The sequence below is a fragment of the Candoia aspera genome, chromosome 9 (assembly GCF_035149785.1).
Source record: "Candoia aspera isolate rCanAsp1 chromosome 9, rCanAsp1.hap2, whole genome shotgun sequence".
Classification (NCBI taxonomy): domain Eukaryota; kingdom Metazoa; phylum Chordata; class Lepidosauria; order Squamata; family Boidae; genus Candoia; species Candoia aspera.
The window spans coordinates 21,271,617-21,293,791 of record NC_086161.1 but is presented as its reverse complement, the minus strand read 5'-3'; the positions used below and the strand labels follow the sequence as shown (position 1 = coordinate 21,293,791).

At 46.5% G+C, this 22,175-nt stretch overlaps 1 protein-coding gene across 2 annotated transcripts in view; it reads right to left on the bottom strand.

Moving 5' to 3' along the window:
- Window positions 1–21,781, bottom strand: part of CNNM4 (cyclin and CBS domain divalent metal cation transport mediator 4) — a 64,000-nt gene extending 42,219 nt beyond the window's left edge. For both annotated transcript variants that reach the window (XM_063310885.1, XM_063310886.1), the window contains exon 1: window positions 20,273–21,781. In XM_063310885.1, coding sequence (XP_063166955.1) covers window positions 20,273–21,749 — 1,477 coding nt within the window. In that variant the 5' untranslated portion in view covers window positions 21,750–21,781. The remainder of the gene's footprint in view (window positions 1–20,272) is intronic.
- Between the last annotated feature and the right edge of the window lie 394 nt (window positions 21,782–22,175).

Genomic DNA, 22,175 nt, shown 5'->3' with positions numbered 1-22,175 from the left:
CTTTGCAAGGCTCCTCAACTTCATGCTCCCCAAAGCCATCCCCTTATTTTGTAGGCCCCTCTTCCAGCCATAGGAGCCCAAAACATCTCGTTTTCCAGCCATAGGGATGAGCCGGAAGAATCAAGACCCTGCGATAAGGGTGAAGGGTGGCTTTTCCCAACGGAGTGCCTTTCGGATACTGGATATGCAGTGTTGGCGCTTGTTGGTCATTTCTCTTTTATTTCTTGTTTCAAAACTTTTCCTGACTTAGATGACTCTCTGCCCAGAATCTCTCCAGAAGGACCTCAAAGCTGGAAAGGGGAAGTAGAAAGAAGCGGGCCACAGCTTGCTTGAAAAGTTGTAAGGTTCAGTGGGATGATCTTGAATCAGGCAATCTCCTCCATTCTAGCTTCAGTTGCAATATGATGATGCCAAAGGAATCTGGCCAAGCCCCCACTTTTGGTATGGACCTTCTGCACAGCAGCCTAAGCCAGGGTTTCTCAACTTTTTGACCCTGAAGGAACCCTTGAAATATTTTTCAGGCCTCGGGGAACCCCTGCACATTCAGGCTCAAACATAGGCCAGAAGTTACAACATTATTATATTGTTTCATGGGTAGGCCTGTATAGATGCATTAACGGTGTTCTTAAGCTAAAAATAATGAAACTTACCTCTTTAATGTGAACTTGCCCAAATTTGAAATAATTTTTTAAATAAATTGTGATCTCCAGGGAACCCCTAGTGACCTCTTGTGGAACCCTAGGGTGACACAGAATCCTGGTTGAGAAATCCTGCTCTAAGCCATATTTTTTCAATGTATATCCTGCCTTTCGTTCAGGAGCTTAATGTACCCAATGCTTCCTTCTCCCATTTTTCCCTACAATAATAATCTTGTGAGGTAAGTTGGGCTGAGAGGGAGAGACTGGCCCATAGGGAGCTTCTGTGGATGCGGTGGGACTAGAACCTGGGTCTCCCCATTCTTAGTTCAGCACCTTCACCACTGAAGGTTCATGAGCTGAGAGGGACGGATTGCCCCAGAAGCTTCCATGGCTGAGGGGAGGACTAGTCTCCCCACCCATAGTCCAGGTCTTTAACCATCTCACCTGTCCTAACAGTCAGGAACCACACTGAGACGAGGAATAAGTCTCTAATGTTTTATTACTGCTACATTAGACAGAAAATCCTAACAAACTGAAGAAGCGTGGGAAAACCCAGACAGATAAACCCCAAAGTCAAGGCGGGTCTGATCTGTGTCTCTTTGAATGGCTGCTCAACTCCTCACTTCTACGCATGCGTTTTCCCCCCTGGATAGGGGCCCCCTCCTGCCCGCCATCAGTGCTCATGACATCACCATGTTGTATCTTGGGCAGAAGTGGAGGGACTGGCCCAAAGATACCAACGAAGCTTCTGTGGTTGAGGACGGGCTAGAACCTGGCTCTCCTCGCTCCTAATCCAGGACCTTCACAGTGACCCCACGCTGTTTCTAGGGCTGAGAGAGGGGGACTGGCCCAAAGTCACCCATGAGACTCCATGATTGTGATGGAACAGAATCTAGGCCTCCCCAGAGCCAGTCCGACATCTTCACTGCCACACCATGCTGGCTCTCTCTACTGCGGTTTGGCTTAATGTGCTGTCTCTGTCATCATCGCAGTCAGCAATCATGGGTCGTTCTGGGTCACCTTACCCAATCACAGTCCAGCCGATCCTTCAAAGGCTGACTAATGGCTCACTGATGCCAAAGTAGTTATTAATCTTCTAGGGGAGTCACACCAAGCGGAGCAGTCGCAAAGCGAAGGGACTCCGTCAGCAGGGCTTCTGCTACGCTCACTGGGGTTGGGTTGACCCAATGCGCTGGGTTAATACGTGGTGAGCTATTTAGTGGGTCTGCATGTTATGCAGACTCAGCCAGTGTTGTTAGCTTGTGGTTCAAAGTACAGGATAAACCTAAGAATTAAGTTAATTTCTATAAGCCAGGGTTCAATTAATCATAAATTAGCAAGTTGTGCAAAAAGAGTCTTTAATTTGATACGGAACTGAGTCTTCACCCCTTTGTACGCAGCACTTCTGGGCCCTCCTGGGCCGTGCGTATGCAAGCTAACAGAAGGAGACATGCCCAGCCAGATACAGAATGTTGCAAGTCCACTGGCTAAACCATGCTTAGATCATGTGAACACAATAACTAAACCCAAATTCATACATTGCACTAAGCCCTAATGCTTGTTCAGCATTAGAGTTGTGTGTTCTGGGAACTCAGCCAATTATGGTTTGTTCAGCCAGCTGCAGTTACTTACCCAGGCATGGCACTCTGGGCTTCTAAAAGGAATGACAATACAGTTAGCCCTCGCTTAACACCCATTCATCTGGCAATGGTTTGGACTTAACAACAACACTGAGAAAACTGGCTTGTGACCAGTCCTCGCATTTATGACCACCACAGAGTCCCATGGTCATGTGGCCAGCATTTTTCACCTTCCCAGCCGGCTTCCAGCAAACAAAATCAATGGGAAACCGCATGACTCAGTTAACGACCATGTGGTTCGCTTAATGACTGCCGCAAAAAGGTTGTAAAATTGGCTCAGATTCGCTTAATGACTGCTTCGCTTAGCAACCAAAATCAGGTCTCAATTGTGGTAATTAAGTGAGGACAAGCTATATGTTGTAGCGAGAGAGAACCAGGGATTATGTCAGGGAATCCTGGAAACCCTCCCCCCAACAAATGAGCCTATGTGACTCCTTCCCCATTGACCCACTTATTCCACTGGGGCTGGGCAAGGAATAACAGCACCCATCCTCAGCAATCATATTTCAATCCACATTGCAAGAAAAACACGGATGGGACCATGAAGCTCAACAAAGCAAACCACGCTGCACTGGAAACAAGTTACAAAACAACCACATGTAAAAGCAAACCCATCAGTAAAAGCAAACCCATCAGTGAAAAATACAAGCTTGTCCAGCAGCTCTACGTACCCCCTAAAATCTGGATGCATCTTTGAGACTACCATTCTCACTCCCTGCCCCAAGGTTTGCTCTCTGCAACAGCACCAGCGACAGAAAAACTTAAGCCTGCCAACAGCCAATTCTGGCTGAAGGAAACCAGCTCTGGGCATGACCCACAGTTTAAGAACCCCTGTGTTATGCTAACTGGTTCTCTTCTACTTCTGGGCAAGAGAAAGCAAACTTTGTTTTAAAGCTCAGTCAGAAGCCCCATCAGTAGACAAACAAAAGATTGCACACACCAGTAATTATTGTTGTATTTTTACCTTCTCCCTTTTCTGTCTCAGTCGGAGAGTTTAAAGCAGAGGAGGCTATCTTTGTAAGGGATGTTCACAAAACGTTCTAAACCCCAGGTTGTTTAATCATAGTTTACCAGCTGGCTTTGACACATTTCATGGGTAGGCTTGTATACATGCATTAACAGTATTCTTAATCAAAAAATAAAGAATGAAACTTACCTCTTTAATGTGAAGTTGCCCACATTTGAAATAATTTTTTACATAAATCGTGATCTCCCAGGGAACCCCTAGCGGCCTCTCATGGAACCCTAAGGTGCCATGGAACCCTGGTGGAAAAACCCTGCCTTTATGGCTTGGGCCTTCTTACCTTCACCATCATCTTTTTCATGAAGAACCCGCCCCACCTTCACAATCTGGCAGGGTTGGTGTTGTTGTTTTTCCCACCCAGGAGGAAATTGGGGAAGGGGAGGTAACCCCAGAGGCTGACTTTTGGCCCCTAAAGTTAGATGTTTTCCTACCTAGATGTTTCACTCTTCTGTTTGAAACAGCAATGGGTTTATTTAAAGTTTTTAACTGCTTTGTTTATTTTGTCTTGGTTTTAGGCATTGATTTTATGATTTCACTGATGTTTTACCTCATATATTGTAAACCAACTAGAATCAGAAGAGTAGGTGGCAGATAATTGTTGGTAAATAAATCAGTATACTTCCTGCTTTGGTAAGGGCTGGATCAGGATGGGCAGAGGACAGGTCAGGAGCAGCTGCTATAGATCTCTAGAGGAGCTGCATAGATTAGCAAGGATTTCAGATTCCAAAGTATTTAGCAATGCTTAAAAAAAAAAACAGCCAACTTTCCACCAAAAGTGGGTTGCGGAAATTAAGAACATTTGGGGGTGGAAAGGAATGCTTTTAGAACACAGCTCTCAATCTTGGCAACTTGAAGAGGTATGGATTTCAACTCCCAGAATTCCCCAGCACGGCTGGCTGGGGAATTCTGGGAGTTGAAGTCCACACCTCTTCAAGTTGTCAAGGTTGAGGAACACTGTTTTAGAAGGACGGAGTACAGATACTGTGTGTGAATCAAAACTGTCCTTCCAATTAAGGATTTGTCCCTTGCATCATATGACTTGGCGATCCATTTCGTTCAGTAACATTAAACCAAATCATGGTTTGCTGACTAAACCACAGTGTGGGTCCACACACTGAGCTAAACCATCAACCAGAGAGCACCAAGGCTAGAGGTAGCCCCCTCAAAGTCTTGGGGGGGGGGACAAGAAACTTTCCCCAAATTTACCAGTGATGTGATGGATGGGGGAATGGTTAATTCATGGAGAGAAATTTCAGCATGAAATCAAATTCACTTGCTGGAAGGCAACCTTCCACAAGTTACATCTAAAAACAACGTGTGCTGCCATAAATCACAGTTTATGAACCACAATGACTGGGTGGAAACAATCCCATAAGCCCCAAAACAAACAGATCACAAGGCTTGCAAAATGCAGGAATTCAGTCCATGTTCTGTATGCCTGCATGGCTTTAGCCCTGCACTGAAACACTGGGGAGAAAGAAAAGCACTACAATCAGCATTATAGGTGTTTCTACCACATCCTAATATTTTAAAATAGACACACTCCCCAGTCCCTCTCTTGGAGCTAACATTTGAAGACAACTTTCAAGACTGTGTTTCCTTGATCCAACTCAGCACAACAAAGCCGGCCGGCAGCAATATGGCCAAGTTATGCAAACAGGGAAGGGCTAAGACATTTCACTTTTGATGGGCTGTTGATTTACTGCCAAACAAATTGGAGCTGGCTTCTGGAAGCAGCTGGTAAGGCCAGGATCGCACATGTCAATGTAACAGATAGCCACTTTTGTTGTACTGAGAAGGGCTGGCCCACTGGACAGCAGGAAGTGATATTCTTAGTAACCATCATGACTCAAAGGACATGGGCCATGCTTTCCAAGCCAGCCTTCTGCAAATGGGCTTGGACTGCAACTCTGTCAACACCCAGGTAACACAGCTCTGAAGGGTTCCAGGTTGGAAAAGTAGTTTTGTTCAATTACTACCAGTTAGGAGCAGGTGATGAGAGAAACACTGGAGAACCTTTTGTGGTCGGTAAAGCATTTTCAAGCCATGCCATTTTCCAACACCAATTCCCTTCTCCTACTTTAGCCATGCAGGTATGACAACCCAACTCCCCAACCAGGTGGCTGCTGCATAGGTGGACTTCAACTCCCAGAATTCCCAGCTAGTATGGTCCCTGCTGAGAATTCTGGGAATTGAAATCCATATATCCAGAATGCCCGCTAAAGAAAGCTCAGGGGCTGAATCTCATAGCCAAAATGGGACCCTGAGAAATAAGAGGAAGGTAACAACAAGCGTCCTAAGTTCATAGATCTAGGTAGCTTTGTGTTGAGTTCATAGCAATTCCCTCAAAGCAACTCAACAAGAACCAGGCCTCTTCAGTGAAGAAAGGAGACTGAGCAAGCCTCATTCGGTTAATTGGAAAATTGACAAAAGGGAGAGACAGGAAAAAAATGGTGAATTTTGGAAGAGTAAAGTGGAACAACAAACGGTGTATCCCACATTTTATGTTGCAGCTTGGGGGTCAAAACAGTCAAGATGGCCACCCTCTTGACTGTTTTGACCCCCCAGTTATAATTCCCCCAAATTCAGCTCTATTGTTAATGCTGCTGGTGGGTTTTTATAGTTTCGTGGCTGCTCTGTGGTCTTAAAATTGTTTTGGACTATTGTTTTGCGGGTGGGGGGAAGAAGGAGTCTGCACTGTAAACTGCTTTAAAAAATGCCTTTCAAACAAGGAGCGATGACCAAGTATTTTACGTAAATATAGGCGAGTCACCCCAGGCAAACAAAATCTTTCTCAGCAGCAGACCGAAGTGGCAGGGTTGTGGCTCCATCCGCCGCACATGAAGAGCAACACGTAAACACTCCCCCACATTTGGAGGAATTACAATGACTCCCCTTCGAGGAATCTTATCCCACGCTATCAGATTTCTGCCCCAGCAGAATGCAGGAATTAATTCCCTTGTGAAAGCGCCTGCTTGGGCACAAGGGCAATTTATCTTACCCCGTTCAAAACATCCTTTGAAAGGGAAAGCAGCAAAACCCCCCAACTCAGCCAGAATCCCCTTTTCTTCTGTCTTCGTTGGCAGCCCCTCTCCAGCCTTGGTGGATCTAGAAAAACTCAGCGGGCTCAGATGAGCAAAGCTCTGCACACTTCTCACCTCATGCCATAAAAGTGCTTTAAGCACAGAGCAAAGCCAGCACCACTCTGCCGTTCACTAAATCACAAGTATCTTTTTTCAGGTTTCCACGTAAGTGTGGGGGGAAAAGAGAGAGAGACGCAGCTGCTTTAATGAAATCATTACAGCCAGCAGGCCTTCAACTTGACTCTTAAAGCGTTGCAACTTTTTCGAGCTTGGGCAGAATGCGTGATTTCACAAACAGCAGAGACGTTCTTGCTCAGATGAGATCCAAAGCACTTGCAACTCCAGCTAAGACAACCTTCCCCAGCCCCTTCCCCTTGGATTACAATTCCCATTGGCTCTACCAGCATCATCGTCTCACGGATAAATGAAACCCAGCAGGAGATCATTTTTCTCCTTCTTGCACAATGCTAAAACTTGGACTGGGGATAGACCAAGAGCAAGCAAAGTCCTTCTCTATCAACCCTGCAATCTTCAACAAGCTGATCAGTGGTTCTCAAGCACCAGTAAAAGCCAGTCTCTCCAATACATACTAACCCAGGAGGCTGGGCCCACCTCAAACATGCCCAAATCTGCTCTGCTTCTTCAGTTGGGGAGAGACCAGTGCAACTTCAAGTGCTGGTAAATGATCTTTACTTTCAAAGCAGTGTTTCTCAACCTTTAAGATGTGAATTCTGGGAGTTGAAGTCCACACATCTTAAAGCTGACAAGGTTGAGAAACACTGCTTTGAAAGGAAAAGGGTGGAATTGAAAGGGAGGTGCATTACACAGCGTATTGCTACCGGATGGAAAACATCAGCCTTGAGGATTGATCTGCAAAAATAAAATAGACTTGCCACAATGCTTGTGGGTTTTCTGTCCCAGCGAGGATTGCAAACCTGAGCTACTGTTTTCAACTTTTGCATGAGGCTTTGAGGGTTATTGCAGAAGAGCAGAGAAAGAGAATTAAGGTCGGGGTTCAAATCTTTGGCCACAAATGGCTTGAAGCCTAGACCACGTGACAGGGCTGATAAGTGGATAAAATGAGAGGAGGATAAAACTACACATGGGACAGAATAAGAGCATCTTTCTCCCTTGCTGTGTGTTGGCATCATCCTGCTTTTTTTGCCAAAAAAGCAGAAGAAAAGGAGGACAAAAAAATAAGAACCTTAATAAAGAAAAGATCCCAGCAAAGGCAGTGAAGACAAGCAGAAGCATCGATCCCCTTGGCTGGTGGCCAACCTTTTGGCTAATTTGACCAGTTTTCTCCCAGTTGCTTATTTTAAGGACTGTAACTTGAAAAAGAGACGCTGCTGCTGCCCGCTCACCACCCTGCCTCACTGCGCCAGGCAACTTAGACTGCAAGCTCACAGCAGCAGGGGCTTGCTTTAAACCCACCGACCCACCAGCGCTGTGATGGCGAACCTTTTGGGCTTGGCAGGTCAAAAATTTGGAAAATGCCTAACTTGATTCTGCTGGCGCGTCAACCGCCCCCCCCCCCGCAAAAGCTTTGCACAAAGCCAGCCAAAGCACGCCCCTTCGCTCAAAGGCACCCCCTTGTACAAATTGCAAACGGCTTCTGCAGGAACCAGCTTTGCGCAAGAGGGAGTCAGAAGACAGCCAGGTGAGCTGGGCTGGCGGAAGGCAGGGCATCAGGGGGCTCAGAGGCGGCGAGGGTGGCTGTGGTGACTGTGGCTTCCCAGGTTGTGGCAAGCAGCCATGTGGGTCTGGGGCTGCTTGCCGCCCCACAAGGCAGGGTGCAGGGCAGCCAAAAGGGCAGAGATGGGGGGGGAATCGGTGGGTGGGGGAGCTGCAGTGCCTTTTGTTCACTTTTTTACAGGGAAAATAGTTGTTGTCAGGTGTTGATGAACACTGACACGTCACCCAAAACTTTGTGGCATGTCACCTTTCACACACGTGTCATAGGTTCGCCGTCACTGCCCCAGTGCACGCTTGCAAGGATGTCAGAATGGTGATTCCAGAAAATAAAAACTAGAATCAGCAGGGAACATGTTTTCTTCCCTTTATGTTTCCTTTGCCACTCACATCTTTCACTTTGCTGATTATTTTTACTCAGAACTGGATCACATAAATCTATACAGGACATCCTCGTATAGTGACCACAATGGGGACTGGCAACTCATAAGCAAAGCAGTCACTAAGTGAAACCACGACAGTGCTTACAATATTCCTTCAGTTTTCCTTTGCTTTACAGACCTGCGAAGATTGTCAATGGGAGGATTGGTTGCGAAGTGACTTTTCCATCACCGTCGTAACTGCAAATGGTCGCTAAACAAGGCAGCCGCTAAACAAGGGCTACCTGCAATGCTAAATTTCCCCAAATTTAAACTTTTTTTTAATATATTAAAGAGAAGGCTTGGGGTAGATGAGTAAGAAAACCAGCAATGGAGGACAATAATTGTTCCTACTTTTGACAGCGAATCCTTGGACAGTTTGCACATCGCACTGCAAGGCTCAGAAATTAAACAATGGGCTTTATCAACCTACAACCAGTAGAATAGAGACAGGATCCAGTCATCTCTTACTGCAGGGTTTCTCAACCTTGCCAAGTTTAAGACGAGTGGACTGGGAGTTGAAGTCCACCCATCTTAAACTTGCAAGGCTGAGAAACACTGTCTTACAGTGGGAGCTGCAATGCACCACATCTGGAATGCACCAGCTTGTACATTCCAGATGCGGTAGACAGAATACAATACAAAAGATGTGGTGGATGCAATACAATACAGCCTGTATTGGGGTCCATCTTCCACAGCTGGGGATGGGAGGTTCACCCCAACAGATCTGGAAGGTAATAAATTGGACAAGGCTACAGTGAAAGCAAGTGAAACCATATCAACAGGTTTCATATTCAAATCCAGAGAACTTTCCCAATGTTGTCCTCACCAAAAGTACGTGGAGCAGTTCAAGGCTGCGAGCAGTAAAAGAATGGAGGGCCGCTTGCATTTATGCAGCTATTATATACTTGCCCCTCAAGAGATGTTTTGACTTCTTCCCAGCATCTTCAAAATTGGATTGCCCTACAGCCACAAAGTGATAACAAAAACAACTAGCAAATTTTAATCCCTTGGCTGGCTCAGATTCTAGTCCTAGAAATCAGCTTAGCAGGCTTGTCAGATCTCCCCTCTTAAAAAAAATCCTAAATCAAAGTTTATTTTATTTATTTATTTATTTTCTATTGCCTTTATTATTTTTTATTATAAATAACTCATGGCGGCAAACATACCTAATACTCCTTCCTCCTCCTCCAGTTTTCTCCACAACAGCAACCCTGTGAGGTGAGTTGGGCTGAGAGGGAGGGACTGGCCCAAGGTCACCCAGCCGACTTCCACGCCTAAGGCAGGACTAGAACTCTCATACCACATCTGATTGGCTCTTGGGCTGAGAGGGAGGGACTGGCCCAAGGTCACCCAGCCGGCTTCTCAGTCTCCTGGTTTCTAGCCCAGCACCTTAACCACTAGACCAAACCATACTTGCCCAGCTTATGCACCATGATCATTATTTGGAGAGAATGTTCCAGCTACGACTGAGTTCCTATATTTTTCCTGGGGCTGAGAGAGAATGACTGTCATCACGCTTCTAAGGCAGAACTAGAACTCATGGTCTCCTGGTTTCTAGCCTGTTGCCTTAACCATTATCGTGTTTCAATTTACATATGAGCAATGCTGACCTCATTTCTGGATGTAATCAATGCTCTGTTCTAGTTTCTCTGCCATAATAGCTTACTTTCCAGAAGGCCTTTGTGTCTATTCCAACCTCACAACGATAGTACAAAATAGGCCAGCATCTTCTTGTTGCCATCTAATGATTGTCTAGGTCTGTGCAGGCCAGAGATGTAAACCCTAGGATTCCTTCTCTGACCTGAGAGTACAGGAAAGGTTGTAGCGTGAATTTCCTGAGAATACAAACCCATAATGGATCTTTATGACTCGGCTTGCGCAACACAGTAGATTAGCCTAACCTGGGGTTGCATTGTTTGTTGTTCAACCTGGGCGCTGTCTTAGCTTGATGCACAAATCAGGCCATCATGTGAAACCATTATATGGTTTATTTGTCTGAGCACATTTAGGTAAGCACAATCGTTATGCTTTGCTACTGGACACAGGGTGAAATGCACTGTGTGAGCATAGCCTACATTTCGGGAAACTTTCCTACAGCAATGCACCCCAATTAAAACATAAAACCCTAGGGCATACAGAAGATCATTTTTCTGTAACTGCTGATCCACATCCCTCCTGTATTTCAAAACATTTCCTGCAATCTTCACGTGATGACAGTGGCATCCTGCAATCATCCCTTGATGTCCTACTGCTCTACCAGAGGGTAAGTGTGCATCTGCTGGGGAACAGCAATGCAAGGAGTCAATCTGAGCACTTTTACAAGTGGATTATGTCTTATTAAGAATGGCAGACCAGGAATCGCAGGGTGATCCATGAACGACCAGGAACTCTACCCAAGGAAATACAGGTGGAGCTGTCTAAAAGCCATGCTGGTTGGAGAATCATGGGACCTGGAATCCAATACATCTGGAATACACCTAGTTGGGAAAAGGAATGCTGTTTTCTGGTTGGCAAGCGTACAAGTTAACCCACCTCTGAAGCACACACAGTTGTCATGGTCAGCACAGCTGACAGGCAGCCTTCTAAGAAGTACGTGTGTGTATTCACAGGGCTACAGCTTACAAGAGACACAACCCTAAGCAAACAAGTTCTGAAACAGAGATCTGCTTGGGTGCCCTGCTGCTCCTCCCAAAGGCTCAGAGATTAATAGAGTGTTACAAAGGCTCCATGCAGCACCTAACCTTAGAAGCTCTTATGCTGAGCATCTCTTAACTGCCCTGGACCAGAAATGTTCTAAAGTGAACAGCTATCTCCCTGTCATGCAAGGGCAAAGGCTGAAACAACCCCAGTGTCATGCTGGCCAAGCTTTTCTGAACCCAACACTAGAATGCTAAAGGGTTGGAATCAAGAGAAAAGGCCACAGAGTTGGAAAAGCTTCTTCTGGTGTTAAGGTTGGGAAAAGACCAGGAAGGATAGGGAGACATATGGGGGGGAAGCTAAGGAAGAAGGAATGAATGAGTCAGTCTCTTCAAAAAATTATTCCAATTTAGGCTCAGGAGAGATTCTGGATTCTGCTGAATTTAAAAGTACTGGCACCAAGAAGTGATGAATTCAACAAATAGGGTCAAGTCTGTTTTCCCAACCTCTCAACTGCAGAAGACTGGGAAACGGAAAGTTTCTCCCTAAGCACACTGTATTATTTTCATTTACTTATTCTTAGCCTACAGATCTTCCAAAGAGCTCAAGGCAGTATACATTCCCTCTGATTTTTTTTGCCTTCCAAAGGAGATTACAGGAAGACACTGATGGCCCCAGATTACAAAGTAGGGTGAGAAGATCCTTGGTTCCAAGCATCATGGAAGGCTTAACAGTTGGGCTGGGGAATTGGACTGGTTTGACTAGCTTCTCCCCAGCACTTCTCTTGGATCTCAATGGGCTGGGCCAAAGTGGCAGCCTTGCTTCTTTCACAGGCTCATTTCAATCCCAGATTAGAGCAGCTCAGGTGGCTCCCATCGAGGAGGGCCTTTAAGTGCCCGCCAATGTTGCAATGTAAGAGTTGGTTCCCAGGTTAACCAAGATCCAGGAGACAATTAGGTAAACAACCCATTGCAAGTTTCTCCATTATTAGTGCAAAGACCCAACAGATCACAGGAAGACTATTAGAAAATCAAAACTTCTCTACCCTAATGTACAGAGGACGGTTCTAGATGGGAAATGGTTCAGTTTTTAGAATGTTGGAATTCTTGAGGCTCCATTTTCTCCCTACATTTTGCTAAAGAGATTCTAAGAACTGTGCCTAGAAAAGGATCACTCTGGTTTTAGGCAGCTGCCGAAGAATCTGACACCAGTCCTGGATCTTTCCAAAGACACAAAACTGGGTAAATCCTGGGGAAATGATTCTTTGAGTTTCTGTCTAATAGTTGGAATGGGTCTTGGGGAGAAATTCAGTTGAGATGCTCCCCCGGCACCCCCTCAATAGGTGGCAGGCAGGTAGGATGACCAGGCAGTTGGGATGATCAAGTAGGATGCGTTTGGCCTGAGAGCTACCAGTTTCCAGTCTATGGCAAACAGCATGCACAAACTCTGAACTAAATCTAGCACCACCTAGTGATGAAACTATATGAATGACGTTATCCATAAAGGGAGCCTCCTGATTAAAATACAACAGATGATCCCAGCCTTTTCGAGCCCAGCACCCTCCAGCTCTGGTCAACTACAATTCCCATCCTTCCCAGCTAGAATTGGAAAAACTGTTAGATTCACTATGCAGAGGGCCATCAATTCTGGTGCAATCCAATGTGTCACAGACCCACAAAAAATCTAGAAGAGATTTATTTTACTTTCAAAAATTTGAAACACCCTCCCCCCCCTCCCTCATTCCGCAATATTGGGAAAGCAGCTGGAGATATATTCTGAAAGGAGTGCTTAGTTTCAGAAACCGCAAGTGCTGGGATTGTCCAAGACTTAGACTATAAACTGGCAGGTATTCATGCCCCTGAGACTGAACTGCTCACAGATGAAGAGGGAGCAGCATTCCACGCATGTTCTGCATTACTCTTTTAACATTACTGTCATCTGCCACAGGATTGCATGCTAGGAATACTTGGCTCAAACTGCATTCCGAGCAGCTACTATTTGTTTGTCCCCTGTCTGGACTCACCCCCCCCTCAAATCATCTAGTGCCTATCACAAGCCCTCTCCGATTGACTTATAGCTGGTGGACATACACTCTTCACTTATGAGCTTGTCCTCTACTTTTTCCAAGTTTATGCAAGATGCCTTTGCAGTATATTTGCTGCAGACTTTGAGTAAGCTCCAAAGCACAGGATCCTAGTCACTCAGTAAGCTATTAAAATACACACACGCGCACACACACACACAGGCATGTTTGCACAACATGATGGAGTAAGCTTAAATAAAATTGGTCAGTGTGCTCTGGGAAACCAGACACTGTCTTGCTTGGTTTCAGACAAATACTGCTTAAGCCAGCGTGACTTATCCATTTGGGAAAAGCAGGCTCTGAGAACACAACTCTGCTCTCTGATCCCAAGTTAGGCCTAAGTCTGTGATGTGAACCGGACCATCTCATGCAGCCAAAGGGGTCTGAAGGATCTCATGATTTCAAGGAAACAAACACTGCTATGATGGGATGCAAGCTCTGACCCTTTTTAAAGAGCATGGTTCCATCCCAGCAGCACCAAGTGTGCTGCAGGTTAACTTCTGAAATTCCTAAGTAGCTGGAAATGGAAGGTGGCCAAATTAGGAGTCTCTTTTTGAAAGAAAAAAAAAAAGAATCTTGGACAAGCATCAATGTATGTTCAATATATGCAGAACATGTGAGCACCTGGCTGAGTTTGCATTACGTGTCGGGCTAAACTGCTGTTGGCTCATTTGTGCTTCAGTGACTTTGGCCATCACCATGGATCAAGTCAGACCCTCCCAAAGACAATTAACTCACCTCTGGGCACATGCAGGACATGACTGCTGGTGTCTGGCCAATCCTGGAGCAGCAGCCATCTCTGAAGTCTGTGGCAAGGGAGGCTTGAAGGCAACTTTATTGTGGTATTTGGTTGGGTGGGGGATAAGAAGTAAGAGTAATAAAATGACAGGGTAAAGCAGTGTTTCTCAACCTTAGCAACATCAAGATGCGTGGACTTCAACTCTCAGAATACCTCAGCGGGCTGGCTGGGGTATTCTGGGAGTTGAACTCCACACATCTTAAAGTTCCCAAGGTTGAGAAACACTGGGTGTAACGGACTGTGAGAATAACCTTGAGGAACAGGAGGAAGAGCCACAGCCAAGGCAATGGTCAGGTAAGAGAAATCTGAGTCCAAAGCAGAAATGAAATTTGAGGAAGCATCTCAGACATGAGACTCCCTAGTTTGCTTTAGGATAAAGGCAGGGAGCGGGGAAGCACATTCAGAGTTGCAAGCTTCTGTTACCGTAACTAATAAAAGTAGTTTTAGTATTCGTAACTTTGGTGTTCAAGTCTGGCCTACCTTGAAGGGCTGACACTGGGGTAAAGTCAGACAGGGGTCTTACCCACCCATCTGCTTTCTGTGCCTTGTCTACCCCTTCTTGTGCGCAGGACGAACCTGAGGAGGAGTCAGATGGAGGGCCTGATACAGCCCCAAATGCCAGGACTATTCTAAGGTTTTGTCTGCTCCAGAGCAGAGAAAGAGGGTTAGCACTCCATCAACCATTCCTTCCATGTTTGCACAATACACTTTAGCCCCATGCAGTCCCTGGTGTTCGTTTTTGAGGTTCAATGAGTTATGGTGTTTATGTGACACCCTAATGACTTCTTAACCTTCTTAAGGACTGGATAACTTTGTATTCCCCAAACAAGGCCAATGGATCCCAGGAACAGTGTGCAGAACCTCTAGGCTTGCCCATCCCATTTCTCTGCTTCTTCCTTCTTTCCTTCTAACCACACTTAGCTCCAGTCCAAGTTGTCTTCTACTACCTTATTTCAACTCCAGGCTTCCTTGGATATCCGCTCCGTTTGCTTCCTTGGATATCCTCTCTTCAGGTCACAACGGCTCTCTTGCAATACTTTCAGTCAATTTCCAATCTTGAACTACCTTCCCAACCTATTTTCTTCTTAACGCACTTCGTCTGATCTTAAGCAAGGAGAAACTTCATCACCTCCTGCTCTGTCTAATTAGCGTCTTGCTAAATACCATCTCATCTCTGCTCTCTTTCTTAAGCCTTATTCTTCATCAGCTCCTTCTGAAGAGCCTTCTTTCTCCAGTATGACTTCTTTCAGATAATGTTTTAGCTTCCTTGAACATGCAAGGTTTTCAACCCCAGCAAAGAAGACCACTTTCCTTTCTCTTTCAGAAGTTAGATTACAAATTATTTATTTCCCTGGATCACCTTGCAAGCTCAGTCAATTGATGCCAGAAGTTTCACAGCATTATATCCAGAGGTCCCCAAATGTTATCTGTTCATGGTGCCCTTAGTAATGTTTTTCATGGTGCCCTGTAGTTCCCAAATTGTGCATTGCACACTCCAGTTTCGGAACTGTGGGCTTAACAGAAGCAGAGAACTCACAGGAATGGTGCAGGATATTTTAAATTTTGGAGAGAAACACAGCGATACTAGGCTAGCAATTTGCAGAGTATCCAACAGATGTCAAATAACCTTTGAAAATTAAAATATCCCATAGCACCCCTGTGTTTGCAGCAGTGCCTTGTGGTGCCATGGCACAGATTTGGGAACCATAGCATTCATCCTTACGTACAGAGATGTATTCAACTTCAGCTCCCATAACTCCAGGACAGCATGCCCAAAATATCTGGAGGCACCAGATTAGAAGATGCTATTACAGTATATTAGACAACTCTTTGACCCATTGGGTCATCCTCTGAGAGAAAGGTAGTGTAGTCTGATGTGACCAGAATGAACATTAATTTTAGGCTGATCATATTTCTTTTTCCACTATGCTGGATGGTCCCATGATCATCTAAGAAGGGTATATATTGCAAATAGAAAAATAATTGTAGGGGCAAATGAACTTCAATAATAAGTCAATATATACTTACCTAAACAGATAATCAGAGTGGCCACGGGTGGACAAAAAGCAGTGGGAGCGGGAGCGACTTTTGACTTCCTGCTGGCTTCCCCACTGACTTTGCTTGTGGGAAGCTGCAGGGACCATCAGAAATCACGATCACTGAGGGGACGCTGCAATGGCCACAGCTTTGTGAATAAAACTAGTACGAACACTGTGGAAATTTCTATTCTACAGGAGTAATGGGTCCTGGATTTTTTATGCATTCTTTAAATTAAGCGGATTTGGGGTACCTTGATTCAAAATTGTTGCAGTACGATACCCCGTTTGAGGGTACAGACAGACAAACACAATGAGAATTTTAGTAGCCTATAGATTACTGTATATACATTCAAAGGTTTATATTCTCCTGATATTGCATTTCTGGAATGGAAATAATTAAAGAATTATCTTCTGGGTGGGTTCACATATTCTGCAATACTGTGATTTGTTTCAGTTTAATCATTATTCAAGGCAAAGTGGGGACATTAGCACAGTGTTAAGCTGTAAACTGTGGTTTACATACAAAGCTGTGTTGATGCAACATGCTAACCCAAAACATCACATTTATGGCTTAGTGGAATGGGTAAGCCCAGCCACACAAAGATACCTTTGTCCAGGATGTGCCTGTCCACTATCTGTTATTCCCTAAGCTGAGATGCATCCCAAAGGAGAGCAAGCAGATGGCCGAGGAAGCTTTCTCGACGTAATTTTCTTGTGAACAGTTTTCAATAGAATGGAAACAAGGGAACATCATATCTGTCCAGATTTGTTCCTTTTGCCATCAGAGAAGTTTGCACAGACAGTTGAGACCAGGGTTTCTCAACCAGGGTTCGGTGGCACCCGAGGGTTCCACGACAGGTCCCTAGGGGTTCCCTGGGAGATCAAAATTTATTTAAAAAATTATTTCAAGTTCAGGCAACTTCACATTAAAGAGGTAAGTTTCATGCTTCATTTTTAGTTTAAGAGCACTGTTAGAGCATCTATACAGGCCTACCCATGAAACAAATATAATAATTTTGTGACTTCTGGTCTCTGTTTGAACCTGAATGTACAGGGGTTCCCTGAGGCCTGGAAAATAATTCAAGGGCTCCTCCAGGGTCAAAAGGTTGAGAAAAGCTGGTTAGACCCTATCTGTTCATTTCTTCCGATAGCCTAGAATTACAGCCAAGGAAAATCCATGCCAATATGAAGGAAAGCTGATGGATGGGCATTAACCAGCGACTCACAGAACAAGAATAGTCTTCTCATCTCTGAGCAATTTTATCTGATCACTGTTGGCTCTATAATCAAGCTGAGGTTTTTTTTAAAACTAACCCAAAACTTCTACCCACAAATCTTCTTTCAAAAGAAGAATCTCATTCCCCAAACCTATTCTTTACTTTTCTATAGAATATCCCAAAAACTGCATCCAAAGTTATGTTAACTTCCACATTATTGGTAATGGCTTACACCCTGACTGCTTTGCATCTGCAGTTTAATTTATAAGTGTAAAGTGATGCATGCTGGGGCAAATCCCCTAGCTTCACACATTCTCTTCAGTGGGGCTGAACTGTGTGCAAAACTAGTCAGAAAAAAAAAAGATCTTAGAATCAAATGAAGACATTAGTGTGTAGCACCTATGAAAAAATCCATGCAAGGGATCATTAGTAAAAGTTAGAAGCAGAACTGTAATGCTGTAACTGTAACGCTGTAATGTATTCTAACATCAGAGATATTATGTATAGTTCTGGTTGCTGCTTTGGAAAAAAAGGATGGAACGAAGCTGGAAAAAGTGCAGAATAGGGCAACCAGGGACAAGGGACGCGGTGGCACTGCGGGTTAAACCGCTGAGCTGCTGAGCTTGCCGATCGGAAGGTCGGCAGTTCGAATCCGCAAGGCGGGGTGAGCTCCCATTGCCAGTCCCAGCTCCTGCCAACCTAGCAGTTCAAAAACATGCAAATGTGAGTTGATTAATAGGTATTGCTTCGGCGGACAGGTAACGGCATTCCGTTTAGTCATGCAGGCCACATGACCACGGAAGTGTCTATGGACAAACGCCGGCTCTTCGGCTTTGAAACGGAGATGAGCACCGCCCCCTAGAGTCGGACACGACTGGACTTAATGTCAAGGGAAACCTTTAAGGGCAACCAGAACAATCAGAAGGCTCCAAACACCTTTTCTAAAAAAAAAAAAAAAAAATCTAGAATCTTTGGGAGTCTTAAGCTTTAAAAAAAACGCAACTTAGGGGGAAATGATTGAGGACTTTAACATTATGTATGGCATGGAGAAAGTGGACAAAGAGAAGTTTTCTCCTTCTCTAAACAGGGGCTGATAAGAAAAAGATTTAGAACAGATAACAGGAAATGCTTCTTTACACAGCACATAATTAACTAGTGGAACCCATTACCCCAAGACCTGTCACTGAAATAACACTCAATCCTAAATGTAGGTTGGGGACAGCATATCTCCAAATACCAATTCCAGGTGAACAATGGTGGGAAGGTGGTCAGTTTGCCATTCAAATTTCATGTGTGGAGCTTGGTAGGGAGGGAGGGAAGGGAGGGAGGGAGGAAGGGAGAGAGGAAGGAAGGAAAAGAAATACCCCTAATATACTGAATATATTCAGAATTAAATTTCATTTGTTTAATGAGATTAAGTTTAGAGAATAAACTAAAGAGTACATTCAGGACTGGAGTCAAAAACTTTGAATTACTCATGGTTAGGCTGTTGATGTCTACTCAACGGGGGAGGTTTATTCAATATGGGCATTCACCAAAGGCCTGATGCTCTGGTTCCAATGGGTCATTGTCATGCTAAACACATTGAAGTGGTCAGGGCAACTGGCTACACCCAAATGTGGTAAATCAGAGCCCATTTGCTTTTGACTCACACGCTCCACCAGAAAGCAAGGAGTGCATTTCTCTCCATGGAAACCACAAAGTACATATATATGCTATAGTTTCACTTTTGCTCCTACAGTTGTGCCAAGATTTGTACAGTAGTCCCATGACCCTGTTTGGACTGCAAATACAGGGAAAAGTTTCATGACTTACAGTTAAAAAAAAACCTAATGACCCACAACCTTTTCCCCTTGTTTATATACATGATGTATTCCTATTTCATATTGCTGTGCAAAATCTAGACATGAAATCGATGTGGGGAAGGGTCTGGTGTTTAATAGCATTATTTCATTGTAACGCATGTTTCCTGATCCTTCTGTGGGAAGCGTTAGAAACATTCCTTTGGCAATGGAAGAGCAACAAAAAAGCCAGCACGGTTTATTAAACGCACACCTTGTCTGTGGGCAAAACTACTCAGGGCATGCTAGAGGAGTCGGATGCAGTTTCCTGGCCCTTCACCCACTAAATCTGGCCCAACACCGGAAGGATCTCATTCCGGAAGGATTTTCTTTCTCACTTTCATTCTACTTGATCAGCTCACTTGTTTTCCAGCAAGTGAAAAACACACCTTGCAAAAGAGAACCGCTGACAGATTAGTTTAAAAAGTAGGAGTTGCTTTTCCCCCTCCGTTGAGGGATTGCACACATCTGCCTGCTTCTAGATTACTGCACAGCAGCTGGGAGAGTCCCTTTGCAGGCTGTTGACATCCAAGTAACACCAGCCAACAATTCTGCTTTTCTCTCGCCCGTTCTGCTAAGTCAGCAGAACTTATGTCTGAACAAACATACGTAGGACGGGGCTGCAAAGCTGGCTCAAGAAAATAAGCCCAGCCATCCCCACGGGCCTTTTTCTGAAAACACTTCTGCTGTTAATACGTGATGTGTGAAGGACTGGGTTCACACATCGCCTCAAGCTATTATTTGCCTTTTATAAGCCACAACTGGCTGGGCTCTGTAGTTCTAAGAAGTCAACCTAAGTTTATAATTATTTGCCACCGAGGCGGCTTTCCCATGAAATCATCAGCCAAAGGTGCACAAAGGCTGTGACAACGTGTGAACAGAGTCCATGGGACAAATGAATTCCAGGCATCATAGTGAGCATAAGACCCTCCGAACCCTTTTGCTGGATTTGGCCATAACATTCTGCATCAGAAGCCTTGCCTAGAAGGAGGTGGCCCTGTTGCATCCCCGCCGCCAGGATTTAAGAGCACGCTCCGTATGATTCTGGAGGTATGCGTAATCACAGAAGACCCTGCATCTTTGCAAAACATGCCCTTGGCAGCAAAAAGCACCTTGCCCACACCAGTACCGATGCACAACCTTCCACCTTGACTTACCCTTTTTGAATTCCTCCAGCATGGCATCCAGCTTGGTGTCATGGAAGACAAAATGGACAGGGTGGTTGTAGAACTTTGTGATTGTCTTCAGGGTGGTACAGTCATCGGGGTCCACAAAGGCCAAGTCTTTGATGTACAGGATATCCACAATGTTGGACCGTTCCTCCTCAAAGACTGGTATACGGGTATAGCCACTTTCCATGATTTCAGACATGGTGTTGAAATCTAAGATGGCATCACTGTTGATCATGAAGCAGTCATGAAGGGGCGTCATGACATCCTCCACTGTCTTGGTCCTAAGCTCCAGTGCCCCCTGGATCATGTTCAGCTCCTCCTTCACCAGATCATTGTAAGGTTCAGTGATCTTCAGCATCTCCACCAGCTTCTCCCGGTTGTAGACTGTGCCAATTTCCTGGCCCAACACGAAGTCTAGGAGCTTGCTGATGGGGTAGGAAATAGGAAAGGTTAAGAGCATGAAGACCTTGGTGAGAATGATTGTATTGGCACCCACAGCCAGGCCATGACGGGAGCAGAGAGCTTGGGGCACAATCTCCCCAAAGATCACAATCCCAGAAGTGGAGGCAATGACAGCCACCAGCCCAGAGCCAATGAGGTCATCAAGCAGGATGGTGAGGGTGGTGTTGACCAAGACGTTGCCCAGCAGAAGCGAGCAGAGCAAGTAATTGCCCTTGCGCCGGATGGGTTCAATTTTGCGGGCATAAAGCTTCTCTGTCTCGCTGCCGCAGTTCTGGACAATGCGCAGCTCCATAGGGTCCAGGGCCATGAGGCCCAGGTTGAGCCCGCTGAACATGCCCGAGAGCACCAGGAGGCCGATGATGACGATGATCTGCAGCCAAAGGGGCAGCAGGTGCTTCTTCTCCTCCACCACGCGCAGGAAGGCATCCTTGCCCTCCAGGCGCAGCCAAGGCTGCCCGGGGTCGCTCCGAGAGCACAGCACGTAGAGCTTGGAGCGCTCGGCCTTCCGCAGCAGCTGGACCTTCACGGCGATCACCGCCGAGGTGGCGCGACTCTCGCTGGGGAGGGGATGCACCACCAGGTCCTGCGTCTTCTCCGGGCAGGTGGCGTTGGTCCCGCGGGACGAGGTGCCGTTGCCGCCGCCGGGCAGGCCCGCCACCTCGGCGAAGTACACCGCCTGGTAGGCGCGGGCGGTCATGCCCAGCCCGTAAAGGCGCAGCTGGATCTCGGCGCCCTCCTGCACCTGGAGCACGCCCGCGTCCCCCAGCTCCGGCTCGGACAGCGGCCGGTCGGTGCTCTCCAGCCGCATGCCCAGCACCACGGGGCCGCGGCGGGCGGGAGGCTCGTGGGCGGCGCCAGCTTGCCCGGGACTCAGCAGGAGCAGCGGGAGCAGCAGGAGCAGCAGGAGCAGCGGCGGCAGCCCCGGAGCTCTCAGGCCCGGCGCCGGGCCCCCGGCCTCGCCCCCTGAGCCGCGGAGTGGCCCGGCCCGGCGCAGCGCCATGTTAGACTCGCCCGGCTGGCGGCGGCGGCGGCGGCGGCGGCGGCTGCAACTCCGGAGCCGCTCGGCTCACTAACTTTTGCTCGCGGCGGGGGAGGCTGAAGAGCACGTCACGGGCTCGGCTCATCTGCATACGGCACGCCCCCTCGCTCCCGCCCCGGGGGCGCCCCTTAAGGAGGCGCCGGGAAGCGGGGCCGAGGTTTTAAGGAGGCGCCCGCGCAGAGGAGGGCAGCTGGGGGTTGGCAGCGCGGGCGTTCCGCCTGAACGGGTGCTTGAGCCCAAAGGGGCGGGGGGAGGAAAAACGGCATTTTGCACATGCTCGGTGGGCCGAGCTAGGGCGGGCACGGCCCGGGTCCAGGTCCCCCTCCAGCCGTGGAGAAAGCTGGCTCGCCCCCCGCCCCGGCAGAGATATTGGGGCGCGAACGCAAG